Below are 16,990 nucleotides of genomic sequence, written 5' to 3' on the forward strand. Positions count from 1 at the left end.
AAAACTTAGTTTCCTGACATTAAAAATGTGACTTTTCCAACGGGTCAAAATTAGGGTGACATCAGGGATGCCTTGGCAAAACAATACTTGGTGCTTCACCAAGGAATGAAGCCGCTCTGAGCAAGGAATTAAAATGCAGCTAGAGGAAGAACAGGATAATCAGAACAATAAAACAAAACACAGCCGAGAGGCCCTGGGGACCCCGGCAAGACCCACACGTGCTCGTGCTGAACAGCGGGCGTCCCAGCAAGAGCAGCAACAAGTGGATTGCTAAGCCCACCGTTGTATTTGCACGGTGGTGGTGTACACCAAGCACATAGAAAGCCCGAGTATTTTACTACCGATTTTACGGGTGGCCTCAGACCAGTCATTTAGGCCAAGCTGCCCAAATCTTGGCACCAATACATATGGCCCATTCCCCGAGTTCAACGCCAGCAGCTTGACCGCAGCGTGTGCCAAGCTTGCACGGGGACACAGGCAAGTCTGCCCAGAGGAATAAAACAAACCCCACTTCACTTCACCCCGTCCTGGTGATCAGTCTGAGAAAACCTACCCATTGTGACAATACCACCAGCTCCTCTGTCACCACACGGTGGCTGAGGACATCCCCACAAGGACATCATGAGGCTGCGGGAACAGCGAAGCAAGTGTGGTGTCCCCAGCGGTGCCCAAGTCCTTTCGAGTAATTGCCGGTACCCCTCAGGATTTGATTTACACGGGAGAAATAGCGTGGCGTGGGTGGGGGCATTGAGGCCAGGAGATGGGCAGGGTGAATTTCAAGTGGTTTTCAGAAAAATGCATGGGGTGAAACGGTGTTATGAATAATCAGGCCAGGAAAGCGCTCTCCTGGTACCGACTCAGGCCATGCCACTGTCTCGGCAGCAGCACCCACCTGAGCTCCCAAACCCCAGAGCAACTTGCAGATGGCCTCCGGTCCTGCAGATCCCCCTCTGTGCCCAGAGGAGCTGCTGGGGGGCTGGCTGCAACCCAGAGCAAACCCCCAGCCCCTCCTCTGCAGCCTTCCCTGCTGCCGAGGTCTCCAAAAATGCAAAATTTCACCAGCACTTTCCCACCCCCTCCCCTCTCAGCCGAGCCTGGTCATCCCACTGTTAGTCCTTCGGAAAACACATTTTTCGTCACCAGTTTGCACCAAGTAGGGTAAGCTTTTCTGAACTCCCTCGTGTCTCTCCGAGTCTCCCAGCACACCCCATTTCCCCACCATCTTTCAGATGAAGGGCTCTGGGCTGGGTTTTCCATGTACCCAGGCACGGCTCGTACCGGCCGCCGTTGCTGAGGCTTCCAGGGACTGAAGCTACTAACCGTCACCAGAAAAAGAAACTCTATTCCTGGGCTGGTCCTGGAAAGCCAGCCCTGCAGATGCCAGCAGGGATTCAGGAATCATGTTTTCTCATGTCTCCCTCAAAGACAGCACTGCTATTCTGAGAGGAACAAACTACCCCCAGTTTAAAATCATCAATTTGGAAATTTTTTTAGCTTCTTTCTCTGTCTTAACACAGGCATGGATTACAACTGCGACCTGGCAGAAGTATACCATACACACGAATAGAATAGAACAGAATAGAATAGAATAGAATAGAATAGACTATTTCAGTTGGAAGGGACCTACAACAATTATCTAGTCCAACTGCCTGACCAATTCAGGGCTGACCAAGTTAAAGCATGTTGTTAAGGGCATTGTCCAAATGCCTCTTAAACACTGACAGGTTTGGGGCACCGACCACCTCTCGAGGAAGTCTGTTCCAGTACATCACTACCAAAGGTATGTGCAAGCCTAAGTAGCCACCAGATAAAGGCATACCCCTCACCGCTGCGGTGATGTGCCTGGTGTCCTATCAGCCCGATTTCAGCTCTCCAGCCTAATGCTTGAGCTCTTACCTCTGTTTCCAAAGCAAGACACATCCACCCTGTGGCCACCCCAGCCACTACGAGGGCATCCCTCAGTGTCCCATACACATGGCCAGGATGTCACCAAGCCAGCATCTACACACAGGAGACACAGTGGTGACATTGACCCCCATGTGCCCTGGTGCAGGTACCAACACATCCATGGGCGTATAGGCGAAATGATGGCTGGGGGACCACCACAGAGTTAGGTGCGAGGGGCTGTTGCCCCAACTGCTGCCGCCGGGGGCTGGATGAGAGATGGGGGAACACCAGACATCAAACGCATAGCCAGCACTTTTCCTTCCCCACACAGAGCTGGCTGAAAGGCGGTACACTGAGGGAGAAGGCAGAGACACGGCGGGACATGGGAACCTCTTCAGTCCCCCAAAGCCCCCCAGCAGCCTCCGCCTGCTGCCACAGGGCCCCTCTGTCAGTGTGGATGGACAGGGGGACCAAGGCGGGGGTTATTTCCCATTCCTCCCAGTTATGCATTATGCACCGGACACCTGCATCCTTGTTCTGAACAAAACACGTCCACCTCTCCTAGATGCATATTCACTCAGTTCTGCCACAATACAAACAAAAAGGAAGATACGCCGGTTTTGCATGTCTACATGAGCCATCTGCTTCTATTTTATTGATAAAAACCTGTAACAACAGCGTTCACCATAACAAATTAAGACCGTTTCTAAGGTGTGGATGGTTGTATGTGTGTGTGTATAATTTCAGCCCAGAATTCTGCAGAAGCTGGGTTTAATGCCTTTTTTTCCAGTCAGATATCATCTAGACATTAGTATTCCTAACGCAGCATATAATTAGCAAGAGGCAATATATTGTATGATCATGCACGTTAGCACTTAAGTAGAATAAAAATGTTTCATTGTCAAGTACATGAAAAGCTAAGAATAAACCCGTACCACTCTTCCTGTTGAATATCCAAACATCTATTCATCGTATTTTTTGTCTTTTTTTTCACAGTTTTGCACTTCAGATCTCTCTTTCAGTCACACGCACAGCAAGTGAAATGATGCCCATACCATTGTGGTGGTCTCACTAGTCAATACCAGCCATTTATTAAGTAGATTGAAGGTACAATTTTCAGTACAAATCTTTGAACTTCACAAAAGTGAAAAGGGTATATGAATTTGTTTCTTATAACCTTCACAGTATGAACAATTCTCCTTTTATAGATTTATTTATCATAAAAATAATTCAGCAATAAATTCAAGCTCTAGAAGACTTGCTTTTGCACCAGTGGAAGTTAGGGACCTGGCATTTATATTAATTTGTCTGTATTGTTATTATTTAGTGATCGATTTCTGGATAAATTTTGTGCTTGTCCATCTCAGGTTGGGAAAGGAGAGCTGAAATCTCTATTACTCTTGATGCACCCTCAGCCACAGGGCTGAATTACTCTGAATACCAATCGGCTCGCTACCTGCTCGTGGTCTGTGCTGAGTATACGACAGAAGTGACAGAAAAAAACCTTAAAGGCAGATTATTCTACTATGCACAGGGAGGGAGATGCAGTAAGTGGGCTTACAGTGCTGTCCTGTGGCAATGCACTCCAGCAGCAATGGATGTCCACCTGCAAAGCCGGTGGCGGGGAAGGACTACCGCGTCACAGGGCGTGCGGAGGAAAGAGGAGATGGACACACACCCCTCCGCCACTGCATCGCCAGCGTCCAGCTGTGAGTGCAGCAGTGAGACAACAAAAGCCTGTACCTGCCAGAAATTATATGTATCGTTCCGACAGAGAAAGAAGCCAATACACACTAAAAATATCTTATTATATACAGTATATTTAAATCAACAGTCAAATATACATTGAGACGTGCTTCATGCAAATGCCTGGGGGCACTCTACCACAAAAAGCATTTTTATACATACACGTATAAATGACACACAGTATTTAAATGCTAAGTCTACCAAATGATTACTTCACTTACTCTTCTTGACAAACAAAACTCTCTGCTGGGAAAAAGTCAATGTAGTTACAGCTGAGAATACAGCCCAGCAAGACAAAACCCACAGCAGTGCCAGCAGAGGACTAGGGGAGAGATGTGGTACTGGTTTAATTGGAAAACTTGTGCTTGAGGTGCCACATAGTGACAGGAAGAGATTGGAGGACAGGTTTTATCCTGAGCACCATGAACATAAAATATTGCTACCAGGCACGGACCTGACTTGGAGCAGATCTCTACAGATATTAATGAGAGGATGGGAGATGTGATGATGGAGACAGCGTGAAGGAAAAGCACCTGGAAAGCGTTAACAAGACACAACAGGGATGAGGAAAGCTGGCAAAATTATATGATTTTTCCCAGCTGCTAATGAAGAGAGAAGTTTGCAATGTTCTCCTAAGTCTGAGAAATTAAGGGAGGGGGAAGTATTTGGCACAATAAAATGCCTTCCCTGGAGGTCAAGGTTAATTAATGGTCGTGGGACTCAGGAAAGAATACAGCTTTTGTCTGAATTCTGAATCCTTCTCGTTCTTCGCCCATGGCCAAGATCAGCTTTTTGTCTCGTTACTCAACGAGATCAGCCCACGCTGGGTATGACGTTACAGGGGACAGACACCTCCAGAGTATTTGGTATCTATTTGATGGTCACCCATTACAGCCAGGAGGAAACTCAAGAGCCAGGAGGTGATGTCCTTACTTCCTCGCACCTGCAGCTGCCCCGGGAGCGGCGATTTCTGTTAAACAACTTTTGTTAAGTAAAACCCAACAATCTGCTTTCCAGTTTTCTAAAGAGATGAGCAACTAACAGGGCTGAACGGAGCTTCATCGCTCCCATCTGGCTTTTGCATTTCTTTAACTTTTTCCAGCCTCGGCCGCCTAATGCTCACAGGATGCAACATGGTGCCTGTGCAGTTTTTTGTTGTGCAAGATCATACGGACTACCACAGCCCACCTGCATCGCTGTCAAGCAGCACAGACTTCCTTCATCTTGGGTTCCGGCTTTTATGTCCATTTGGATACCCAAATCCCACACAGGTTCCCAAATTAGGATTGAAAATGTCTCAACGCTGGACTTATATCTGGCTTAAACAAGCATTAGGTTTTCCCTGCTCTGTGTGCAAAGACCTCTCTAGTGACAGAGCTTTGCTCAGGCTGTTCAGCTCTGCAGCGAGATCTCAAAATGTATCCTCCCATGAGAAACTCAGGAGCAGAGCGGGGGGGGAATTCTCACCTTCAGCCTTCTATTTTGGGGAAGCAGCACAGGGATAGCCCAGCCCGCAGCTCTCCTCTTACACCCTCGTTTGTACAGATGGCTTGTGTGGAGAAGAGAGATTGTAACCCTGGAAGAGATGAATGGTATCTACCAAGTTCTTTATCCAGGCTACAGTATTGACCTATATCTGCTTCATAAAGGTGAAAAAACATGGATAGCTGTGTGGGTTGAGCGGGAACATCTTCCTGCTGCCAGCTGGCAAACAGCTTGGGGATTACAGCATGAGGATTAATAGCCTTTGTCATTTGTAAGTGCAGATGCTAACCTTACTCACATGACAGACTGATCTTCTCTGGATTCTGTGCCTGTTTGCTGTTCCAGAAAGATGACCTTGGGCTGCTGTGAGAGACAAAATATTTACACGTTCATTTCTTAAGGCCTACAGCGTAGGCTGCAGGAAGACAGGCGCTCACTCTGCACTGAAAAAAAAAGGGGAGGGGGGGAAAGTTGTATGCCTTCAGCAGATCTGGAGCTAAGGAATCATGCAGAGAAACTGGGTTTCAGCTCAGGCTTGATGCCACTGCAGCCCGGCTGTGCTGCTTTCTGGAGTACAGAGCGAGCAAACTCCCAGCTCCACAGCGGCACAAGCACACCGAGAGCCTTCCCTCCCCACCACCTTCCCAGCCGCTGCTTGCGGTTTTCATTTCTTGCACGACAGCTTGTTAAATCTGCACCAGATTCCGAATAAACACCCAAACCAGCTATGTTGAATTACCCTGTATGTCTTTCCAAGCTTTAGGATCTGTCAGCTTCTGGCTGCTTTTGTCACAGAAGCAGATCAGCTGGGAGCCAGCAGCACTGCCTGGGGTATGAGAATGTATTTGCTGGGGTAGCGCACGCTGAAGGGAAAAACCTTCTTCATTCAAAGCGTGAGCAATTCTACAAACCCTGGCTGCTTTTTTTTTTTTTTTTACCTCAAACCATAGTTACAAACATCACACTTAGTACATTTTAAATGGAAAGCGGATGCTCCTGCATACTAATTCCTTCAGGCTCTGCTGTCCTTTTACAGAACACGATGCTTATGAAAAAAAAAGAAGCAAGCAAATACAGAACACGCTGTTTCCTCTGTCATTAACACGGTCCACACTGAGGTGAACGGGTGTCACTACTTGGTAATTACTAAAGCATCACAGCCCAAACAACAAGCTTCAAACTCCACAAGCAGACGCGAGATCAGGGAGGCAAGGTCTTGATAATGAGCATCATAACTTTAAGATGACCCCTCCAGGAGCCAGCTCCCCTTGGGCCCGGGGATAATGCGATAGGGAAGGCCATATTCTTTGCTCAGCCTTTCTGACCACCTTTTGTGCTGAAGGGCAGAAGGCAGCTGAGAGGCAGAGAGATGAAGTGCAGTGATCATACAGATTAAAGATAATGATAAATATAGGAGTGGAAAGAAAGCTCTGCAGGCACACTAGCTCCAAGGTCATCGCCAGCTTCAACTGAAGGAGAAAATGAACTGCCACCAGAGGAAATGCCTGCTCCTCTGCCAAGCTGCCACCTTAGGCTTTATGCTGGAGAAATGATCAATAGCAGCTGGCAGCCTTTGGTTCTGTGCGTCCAAGAACATCTAAAGACATTCATGACTGAAGATCCGTTGACTATGTAAAGCACCAAATAACTTCTCAGGATCTGCAGCCGCTAAAAATATATCCACGTATTGTCCGTGTGCCCCGGGAGCTACGCACCCCACGTGACCCTGCAAGGGAAACGCAGACAAGCCAGAGCAACAGGAGCGAGCAGGCCACAGCAGGGTCCAGGTAATTAAAGACACTGGTAAAAAGGAAACCCAGACAAATCAAATGATGTAGCAGATCGTCCAGATAAAGCCTTTACAAATGGGCCCTTCAGTACGCTATAGCTGTAGCTCAGTGGGCTAAAAGAGGTACTCATTTCTGTGGGCATCAGTTGAAAGTCAGCATTATTACAGGGAATATAAACGTGGTGAGATCATTCTGTTCTGTTGTCGATACACATTAAAAACAAAAAATAAAATATCAGCACAGAGCCTAGCAGGACAGGGGCGTGCTGGCTGGAGAGAGACCAAGGAAGGGACAGACTGCAGCTAGCTGAACGACGCTGTTCGAGATAGAGAGATGTATCCAGAACACTTGCCCACAATATTCTGGGCTTATGCCAGTGCAGTTAGCTCCTTCCCACACAATGATTTTGTGGGTTTTCAGGCCTTTTTTTTTTTCCTCCAAGAGAAGAAAATTCAAATAAGCTACAAGGGGATTGCAGACAGCGGTGTCAAAAGGGGATGAATTATCTTAGAAAACATGAGTGCACTAGGAAACCTCCAAGCATTAGGACTTGCAAGCACCCAAGCATTCCCAGAACCAGGTCAGGTGTTGCTTTCCTGCTCGCTGAACGTCCCACGACTCTTCTCACCTCCCGGAGCCCCAGAGAAGCAGAGACTGGGCATCAGCATCCACGTGGATGGAGGCCGGCAGAGCACAGGGCCCCGGGTCTACTGACCACCACCGACTGAGAGCCGAGTGCGAGTCAAGATTCCCAAGGAATGGAAATCTTTCTGGAAATTTAGTCTTGTCACCCACTTCCAAGGGAAACAAGGGGTTAAAGCAGTGACCGAAAGGGCAGTGGTATTTACATAAGAAAGACCATGAGCACAAGTCCAGCCTGTATCAATATTAGCAATGACTAATTCAATCTGTCAATGGGGCAAATTACAGGAGCTCTGGAATACGGAGGAGCTTCTGCAAAGCCTTCATTTCACAGACGGTCAATACTGGAAAGAAAAATAAACCACAAAAGCAAAAAAAACCCAAAATCCCAAAGTACAGCTAGCAAACATGAGCACCCCCAGCACTGTGTTCATCCCAAGATTCCTAAATTCCTCCATCGCTTCAGTAGGAACTTAATGAACCCCACAAATGCACTGCTCAAGGCACGGGTGTGCCAAAAGGTTAAACCCAATGCTCCCCTTGCCTCATCCCTTTTCCCTTCCCTCCACATTTTTCTGGTCAGGCCAAAATGTTGTTGCAAGGATGCAGCAACCTGCTTCCATCTGAGAGCAAAGTTTTAACATGTGCTCAGATATCAACTTAGAGACTCTAAGTAAGCTATTTTCACTTGCTTTCCTCTGACTCCCAATACTCTACACTGAAATTACATATTAAAATACAATTCCCTTAATGCTGTATCTTCAGAAATGATCTTGATGTGAAAAGCGGCATGGAAGTCCAAAACCAGTTTACTTCATTGCTTTTTAAAATGATCTTTTCCCCAATTTTTTTTTTTCAATCACAGTATTATAAATCTGCGTTATCTCCAGTTCACTGCTGAAACATATTATCAACTAATCATTAAGCATAAGCAACACTTTGCAGGTTCAAGAAATTATGAAGAGAATCCCAGTGAGTTTATTATACACACACATCCCAGACAATAAAATTACTTATGAACACTTGTATATACATTTTACACAGTTCAGGAAAAAAGATGCAGAGACTGGAAAACAACTGAAATCAGCAAATGCACCTTTTGAATTGGGCTGTTTCCTCTACTTTTTTTTCCAGAAGAAAAGTACACGATAAAAAAACATTTCTATTCTGCTGGTTACCGCTCAAATGCTCATTTTCTCTCACATTGGTGATACAGCAGCATTAACAGTGCAGTCAAAAATGTATTTGTTTGCTGAGCTGTATTTGGGTTAGATCCTGCTTTGTGATACAAAGCCCCAGCAGTGCAAAGCAGACATTATGCCAGCTTATCTAGGCAGTGGAGGACAACCCTCCTGCATAGGGTACCCACCAGTCTCACTGGAAAAATGATGCTCAGACAGGTAAGTGATAAGAATATATAAAACCACGGCCTGTAGAATAATTTGTATCACCTATACCAGAAGTCCTTCTACATGCAGATTATTCTGTCTGCCTCGTGAGGACAGACAAAGCCTGTGCGTATCACACCAAGTGATAACCTGTGTGTATCACACCGCTGCCCCGCAGGGCCTGGCTAGCCTGCATGTGATGCAAACCAGCACTGAGGCTCAATTTTGGTCAAACAGCCAGTGCCAAAATTTGCACTAGTTAGATTTGCACAGCACCGTTGAAGGGAAGGAGACGACTGTGGTGCAGTAGGAGGCAGAATTTGGTGCCAGGACTCAGTAAATGACAAAAACAAAACATGAAGTGATTCAGTACAGACAAACCTTTTCAGCAAAATATTTCCTGTGTCTTGCTATCATCAACAGGAATGGGGAAATGCCAGTCCTCTCCCGGAGAGCGTGGGGAACAGGAGACTGGGCAGCTGATAGTATTTGAAGAGCTCAGCACCCTACTGCCTACGTACCATCACTACACTAGATGATTAACATCCTCTGCTGTGTCACACACAGCATCGCAACAGCTAACAACTGCTAAACTTTCAACAGCCAAGTAGCAGACTAAGACATGTCCCCTATCCATCATCTCCACGACTTCAACTCGCAGAGACGGGAAAAAAGATTAAAATGGAAAATGACAATATAGTCTGAAAAGTAACTACATAAAAGTGTCATCACCTCATCCAGCAAGCCTGCTCCTTGCGTTGTTTTCAGTTAGAGGCAGGAAGCGTAGTACTTTTCTCTGGTGTTAGTTCAGCAGAGCCAGCAGCCCCTCTACGGGGGTCCCCTGGATCCTATACCTTGCCTGCAGGAGAGCTCGCCCCGAAGATGAGGTGACATGGTTTGGCATCCTCTACTGCTCAGCATGCCAAAAACGGTCCCTTTTCAGATCCCAAGAAGATATTACAGGATAGCATATTTGAAGAAAAGCCCTCAGCAAACTGATTTGTGCTTAATTGAATCGCAGAGAAATCACGGATCTAAAGCCTTCCTGTGTAATGCTCACAGAAACGCTTTTCTGAATGAACCTCACTTTTGAAAAACAAAGTAACACATGGGCAAAACAATGATGCAGAAAAGAGTGATTCAGGCACAAAGGTGGATGTGCAGCTTGTTTCGGTTTTTTTTGGTATTCGTGATGACAGAAGCCATGAACTTCAAGTAAGCATCTAAACATGCATTGTATAATTGCAATATAAAACTGATGCCAGTTATCTTTCATATAAACCTATGGCAATGCAGGCTAACAAGTGCACAGGATGCCTAATTAAAAATACTGGTAGTGTTCAGTCCTAATAGCAATTTTTAGTACAGGAGAATAGTAGTAATGTCTAGGCACTTAAAAGTTGACAGAGAATTCAAGAGTGCTTTCCCATGTTGCCTCAAAAATATATCATCGAGTCTACAGTGGTATCAAATGCTTATTTCTAGGACTTAGAAACATGATAATAAAAGGGAGAGAACGTGATCTGCATGCAGGTTAGCCTTTCTGTGAGCTATCTGCGTGTCAAGAATATTTGCAGACTTCATTAATATAAATAAAGGGAGGGAGGGAGGGAAGAGAGAGTTTCCCCAGAAGAAAACAGCATCAAAGTCAGTCTGTGATGATTAAGCCTATGACAAAATGAGTGAGACAATGACCAAGGAGAGGATTTTGTAGGTTTTCCCATTGCTTTTCCTAAGGTTAATTATTTGGATGTAGAAAATGCAGGACAACCTGGAAAGGCAAGAACTAAACTTGCTTCCCAGGCCTTGCCACCTTTAATACTTATGACTGCTGACACTGAAAAGTCAGGTTAAAGTGTACGTGACCTGTCAGAGCATGGTGCTTGCCATGGGATAGCTGTTTTCTGCTGACTGAGAGCAAGGGAAGACAGCCCATAATCCCAGGAGCCGCAGGCTGCCCTGGTAACCACTAGGACTCCAGTAGCGTGTGCCACCTGCAGACCTGCGTCCCCTTCGATTCCTTCATTTCCTGCCAATGACTTTGCTCTTCCTCTCCACTGTTGTTCTGACCCATAGAAATCCAGCCGATCATCTCTTTGCGCTTCATGCTGCGTCTGTTGTATATGGAGATCATTAGCGTGACATCAGAGAGCTGAAAGAGGGCAACCTGGAAGATGAAAGTTTCCTTGTAGACGGGGTTGGGCTGTCCTCGACGGATGGAGGTCTTGCAGCGAGACATCTCCTGGCCCACAGAGTTGAGCAGGCAGAGCTTTCCATAGGTGTCTAGGACAAAGAAGAGGAAATAATGTTTGGCACGGGTGACAGATTAAATGAAAGCCCCAAGCAGTCAAACACCACCCAAAAAACTCCAAGTAGAGCAGCTTTGTCTGCAGTGAATAACAGATGAGGGCTGGAGAAGCAGGTGAAAGCACCTCTTGGATTTCCTCATATTCAGCTGGGGAGAAAAAGGAAGGAAATGAATGCGTGTTTCAGCCCTACTCTCTTGGAAAGGGCAGGAAATCTGGTTCCCAAGCCTAGCAAACCTGCCTAAAATTAACCAAAACTATGAGCATCTCTATGGATTCTCCACAACAAATGGTGTGTCTCCACCTTCCCTTCTTCTCCCTCACAATCAAGCTTTGTTGGGGCTGTCTTACCAGGGCTTCCCTTGGCTGCACTTGCCTCTCCACCACTCTCCTTTGGAAGAATGCCTCTATGACCTATTATTTGAGATAGCAGACAAAAAGGGTCCTGAAAAAGAGGGAGAGGAAACCTGCATACACAGTGAAATGATTTGATCTCGCATGATGAGACCAAGGCCTGTTCCAAATTCTCATCTTACTTTTTTGGTGGACTCAAGGTCAATTTTATTCACTATTTAAGTCAATACAAGGAGTAAAAAAGCTTAGCAGATACAGGGAAGGAATGGTCCAATTCCGTGTTCCCATAAATCCACCCTTGAAATTCTTGCTGCCTCCTGTATTAATTAGTTCACCTCTGTTAGGTGGTCGCTAATACTGTGGTCTCAGGCAGAGGTCTGTGGTCCCAATGCTCCACAGACCCAGCTCAGTGTAAGTTTTCACCTCGCTCTGCACGTGACGGTGACAGATCACTTGGCTAGAAAAGTCCCGTCCTAACCCCTTTGTAATCTGTGCCTGGGTTTCTGCAAGTGAGTATTATTTCAGAGTGTGCTGAAGATAGGAAATAAATAACAAGCCTCCGTCTCTTGTCTACAGCATGTCTATCCTCTTCTGTTCCCGTTTGATGTGCTATTTTACGCACTTATCTACTGAGCAACACAAGGTGTGAAATTACACTTCAGGTGTGAAAACACTTCTGTGTCTCCAAAGCAGGGCTCTCCACTCCTCTCAAACTGTTCCACTGAAAAAGCTGTCAGGAGACTGACAATCGAGGAGCAAATTGTGAGCCTGCACAGCTGTACAGCTATCAAGTTACTGCGGGGAAAGTTCAGCCCAGTCATTAGCTGGGGGTGCCAGCTTGGCTCCCAGCGTAACACTAGAGATGAAGTAGATCTTGCCAACAAAGACCTACTCGTTAGAAAAGCAGAGCTCTGACATGAAATAGTTTCCTGATTGTATCTGGGAAGGAAAGGACTGCTTTATCAAGAGATGGACTAATTCCCATAGTAATATTCAATGTGCGTGGTGCTGAGGGATTGAAATCTGTAACAACCTCAGACCCATCAGAAACACAAAGCCCAAGAGAGGACTCTCTCTTCTAGCTCAACTCGTGAAACCACACAAGATAACTACCAGGCACAATCTCTTGCAGTACTTGTAGAGATGTCGCTTTGCTTTGCACTGACAAACCATAACGTGCACAGAAGCATTCCTCATGTGGAAGTCCTGGTTGCTGGTCTGAGGCTGCAGGGAACTCCCTGGAAATAAAAATAAGTGGGGACTAGGGGTTTTATGGATTTTTTTAATGTATTCACCCTTTTTTTTGTGAGGAGGGGATTTCAAAATAGTGAAAAATCTCCACCAGGCTGATTTTTAAATACAAACAAGCAGCTAATTAGTACAAGTCCCTGTTCAAATTTTAAAATTTTTCTTTCTTTCAGATTGAAAGCTTACATTTTCTACATAATTTCAGTGTATTTTCCAAACCAATGCCACTTAAAGGCAGAAAGCTGAAGGGGCTTGTTTCTGCTGACACGCAAGAGAGGTGAGTGCTGAGACCCAGGAATTCATGGCGATGACACCCTCTCTATTTGGTCCTGGCCCAATACCTCAATTTTTCTCTAGATATGTCCCTGGTGTCATATCGCTTTCTCCACTACCCTCCGAGAACTGCTTTGCTGAGGGTGAGGCCATTTGATTGGGACCACAGTAGGGGCTGGGAACGGTCAGCAAGGGCAGAGCTGGGGCATGGAGCAGCACTGGAAAGGTCCTGCCCCTGGACCCCTCGGCAGCTCCTGGGAGGGTTTCCCCAGCTGTGCTGGGGCAGGGGATGGGTTGAGCAGAGAAGCAGTATGCTACAAACACCCTCACTGCTATCCCACCTAAGCATGGCAAAGCGCAACATAACTAACAGCAAGTGAAGTACTTTTTTAGCTTATCTTCTCATGCTACTTCAGGGAAAGGTCACCCACACATGCCTGAACCTGGTTTTCTGAGAAGATGGGGAGAGGACTGAGGTCTAGATTTTCCTCTCAGTAAACCTTGCTATCATCCTTCCTTCTGACTGCTGCCAGTACTGGCAGCTCATGTGGGATTCATCACACCTAACCACAGGTACACATGTTTAAGCAGTCCCCTACAGAGACAACCAAGTTATAGTCAATACCATCAAAGCAGCATATGACATAATTCAGCAAAGATCTAGTAGACAATGCTACCATTACAGATGATTTAGGTTTTAACACTAAAGCAAGTGCCACAGCTAAAACACCTCATAGGATGCTATTTCAGGATGTCCCAGTTAATTTTCCAGGCAATGAATGGATGAGTTTCTTGCAGTCATAAACTCTAGGATGTCACATTCCTGACTGAGGCCTCAGCTTTTGCAAGTGAGGAGTAATACAGCTGGCTTTAAAGAAAACCAAGCATTGTACGACCAATGACTTAAACCCAACAGAGATCAACGTCAGAAAATTAGGCTTTTTCTTTAACACACTTCAGATCTGCTACATAATTCTGCACCAAGGCCCTGCCTATACAGTACCAAGGTCGGTGGGGATTCTGCAGGTATCATCTGGATCAGGTAAGAACATGCAGGCTGGAAGGAGACTACGCTCAGGGCAGAGCTAGTACCAGGAGCCCTATTCATCCCCATGTAAACACAGGCACAAAACCAGTGCAAGTTACAACTAAATCAGGCTGCTAATTCTTCTCAAATTTATTCCACTGGGTGTATTTTAGCAGCCAAAAGAATCAAGCTTGCCTGAACAGAAATAAAAGAGTAGGTGTGGATAATACATTTAGCATCCGAAATTTGCGTTGCAGAGCTGGTACGTATGAGGTTGAGCTGTTATTCTGCTTCACTAACTACATTTTAAGATTGTGGTTTGCCCTTACTGCATTGTGCTCCTTGCAGCATCTTTTTAGGTGTTCCATCAGGAAACACTTCCTAGTTCTCCTTGTGGTCCAGTCTGGTCCTCTGAGATGGAAAGCTCTCCCCTTCGGCTGGCTTTGCCAAAGAAAATCCATCCCCAGATACACGGTGAAATGAGTGGAACTACAGCAAGGATGAACTTGAAAATTTACTGAGGAATGTATGCGTGAGAGCATCTATTCATTATGAAGGCAAACATTTTCCATCTAATTACATGCTCAGATTCAGTAATGGCCTCATTACTGTGGTATCTCAGCACTTTATGCTCTTCAGTGTATTTACTTTCATGCCACCTCTGTCAAGCACGAAAGGAGAAGAGAGATTAAGGCTTACATTCTTTAAAATGTCTAAGTGCTCACCTTCAATTTAGGCACCTATCTCACCGACATGAAGAAGAGCGAGACCTCTTAATATCTGGGAGTGTCTGAGACTGCAGCTTGCCCACGGTTACACAAAAGTCTGTGAAGAAGCAGGAACAAAGCCTAATTTTGCAGAGACCAATTTTAGCACCACATCCACCAGGCTCTCCCTTCCATATAGGCTTTGGAACAGAAGTTCTTGCTACAGATCATTTTTACTCTAAACTCATCTTTTATCTCTGGTATGAGTGGACTGAACAATGTTCATGTATACATAAAATATCAACACCTCTGCATTTAATACCAGAGTGAAAAGCACTAAATCAAGGAATGCTGCAAGAAGCCAGACACATTTTGGGCTGGCGCTGCATAATCTTACTCCAGGGGTTTGGCCAAACCTCTCCTCCCGCAGACTGCTCTGTCACCATCAACACTGCCCCAACCCATAAAACACCTCTTGAGAGCTCATCTGCAAAGGCAATCAGTTTATCTGTGATTCTTCTAATGACCCATTTCTGTCATCATCCTTCTAAGGGAACTAACTGATAATGACAACTCAGGGGAATAATCAACTATAATTTATACGTTCCCGTTTTTGGAGCAGGGACCATAGTGTGCATTCTGCTTTCATTTACCCTAAGCTCTACCATTATTAATAAAGCTGATCCATGAACAAAAACACTGCCATACAAAAGCATCCAACCCCCTGCTTGAATTTATATTTAGAAAGGAAATAAACAACCAAAGAGTCCTGACCCCTTGGGTCTGTGGACTGCAGGGTACAACACACTGCTGTATGGACTTTCCCACCTGTGCTCCAGGCAAGCTAGCTCATTTCCAAAAGCAGTATAACCATGTCAGCATGCTGCAATCCAGACTAATAACACCCGCAGTAAAATAAAGCCTTGGGCCTAGAGCTTAATTTCACCCAGCTGGCATGCCCACACTCCTAGCCTACATAATAAACGGCAGCATTACATGGCAAAGCAGCCCCAGAGCTCAACTCCATGCTATTCTGTACAGCGCAGCTCAACGCGAGGTCTCGGTGCGAGACCCAGACGACCATTGCTCCATTAGTGCATGGCTTTACCTCCCCATTAAACCGGCAGCGGAGCAGATACACTGTGACCCTGGCTCACTGCAGCTGGATCGGGAAAAGAGCAGGGAGGAGAATTAGACCCAAGCTTTTGTTCCCAAATCCACATCGCGAAAGTCTGGATTAGGCCAGAGGCAGCTTGTGGTCTACTCTATATACCATACGAGAGCTGAGAGCTGCCTACTACGTCGCTGAGGAGCCAATTTCCCTTCTGCTATTCCATCAAGTCTCTGCTGCTCAGTTCCCCTCTCCTTTGGCTGGCAGCTCTCATGCAAGGGAGAGGCTGGGATCTGGCAAACTTCATGATGTGTGAGTCATCCGAGAACAGATCAGCAGCGCTTTAAATTTAAAATGCAGCAGAAAGGAGTACACTGCTCCCTGGAAGCACTATTTGGCCTGAGGGGAGGGAGTTGTCAGCATCAATGACTTGTTTTGGGCAAGGAGATGGGCTGCAGAGGGGCAGGAGATAAGGACTCCCTGGAAGCAATGCCCTGGTCTCTCAGGAGCGAAGGCTGCTTCCAGAGAGCCTCTCGAGCTCAGTTCCTTGGTGATCCTCCTCTGCTGCCACAAAACCCCATGTCCACTCCATTTCACAGTGCCAGCACTCACCAGGGACACATGTCGGGCTGCGGAGCCAGCTTACCACTTCCCTGCACTCTCCAGCCCTGAGGAGGTGCAGCTTTAATCCAGGCTTACGCAGGAAAGCAGAACACAGACACCTCTCCAGATGCACAAGGTGACTCTCCTCTAATAAGGGCATTTCAACACTTCCCACAACATACAGTGGGCTTTACGCATCGCTGCTGCCTCAGAAAGGGGGTGGGAACTTTAACCGAGAGCATATCAGAAAGCATGAATGCACAGCTTCTCAGCAACGGCAACTGTAGCGGCACGATGTAAGGATGCTTAAGCCTGGCTTTTCTCACCTCCAGCAGTGGTGCCCACAGGTATGGCTTTATTATACAGCCTGTCATCAGATCTGCTGCAAACACTGCTCTGTAGAGTCACTGCAGATTTGGAATT

General features: G+C 46.2%; 1 protein-coding gene across 2 annotated transcripts in view; it reads right to left on the minus strand.

Moving 5' to 3' along the window:
- Positions 1 to 5,747: 5,747 nt before the first annotated feature.
- The window catches only part of SYT16 (synaptotagmin 16), a 57,537-nt gene continuing 46,294 nt past the window's right edge, over positions 5,748 to 16,990 (minus strand). For both annotated transcript variants that reach the window (XM_076345635.1, XM_076345634.1), the window contains exon 7: positions 5,748 to 11,221. In XM_076345635.1, the coding sequence (XP_076201750.1) occupies positions 10,908 to 11,221 (314 nt within the window). In that variant the 3' untranslated portion in view covers positions 5,748 to 10,907. The remainder of the gene's footprint in view (positions 11,222 to 16,990) is intronic.

Source organism: Aptenodytes patagonicus, chromosome 7 (assembly GCF_965638725.1).
Source record: "Aptenodytes patagonicus chromosome 7, bAptPat1.pri.cur, whole genome shotgun sequence".
NCBI lineage: Eukaryota > Metazoa > Chordata > Aves > Sphenisciformes > Spheniscidae > Aptenodytes > Aptenodytes patagonicus.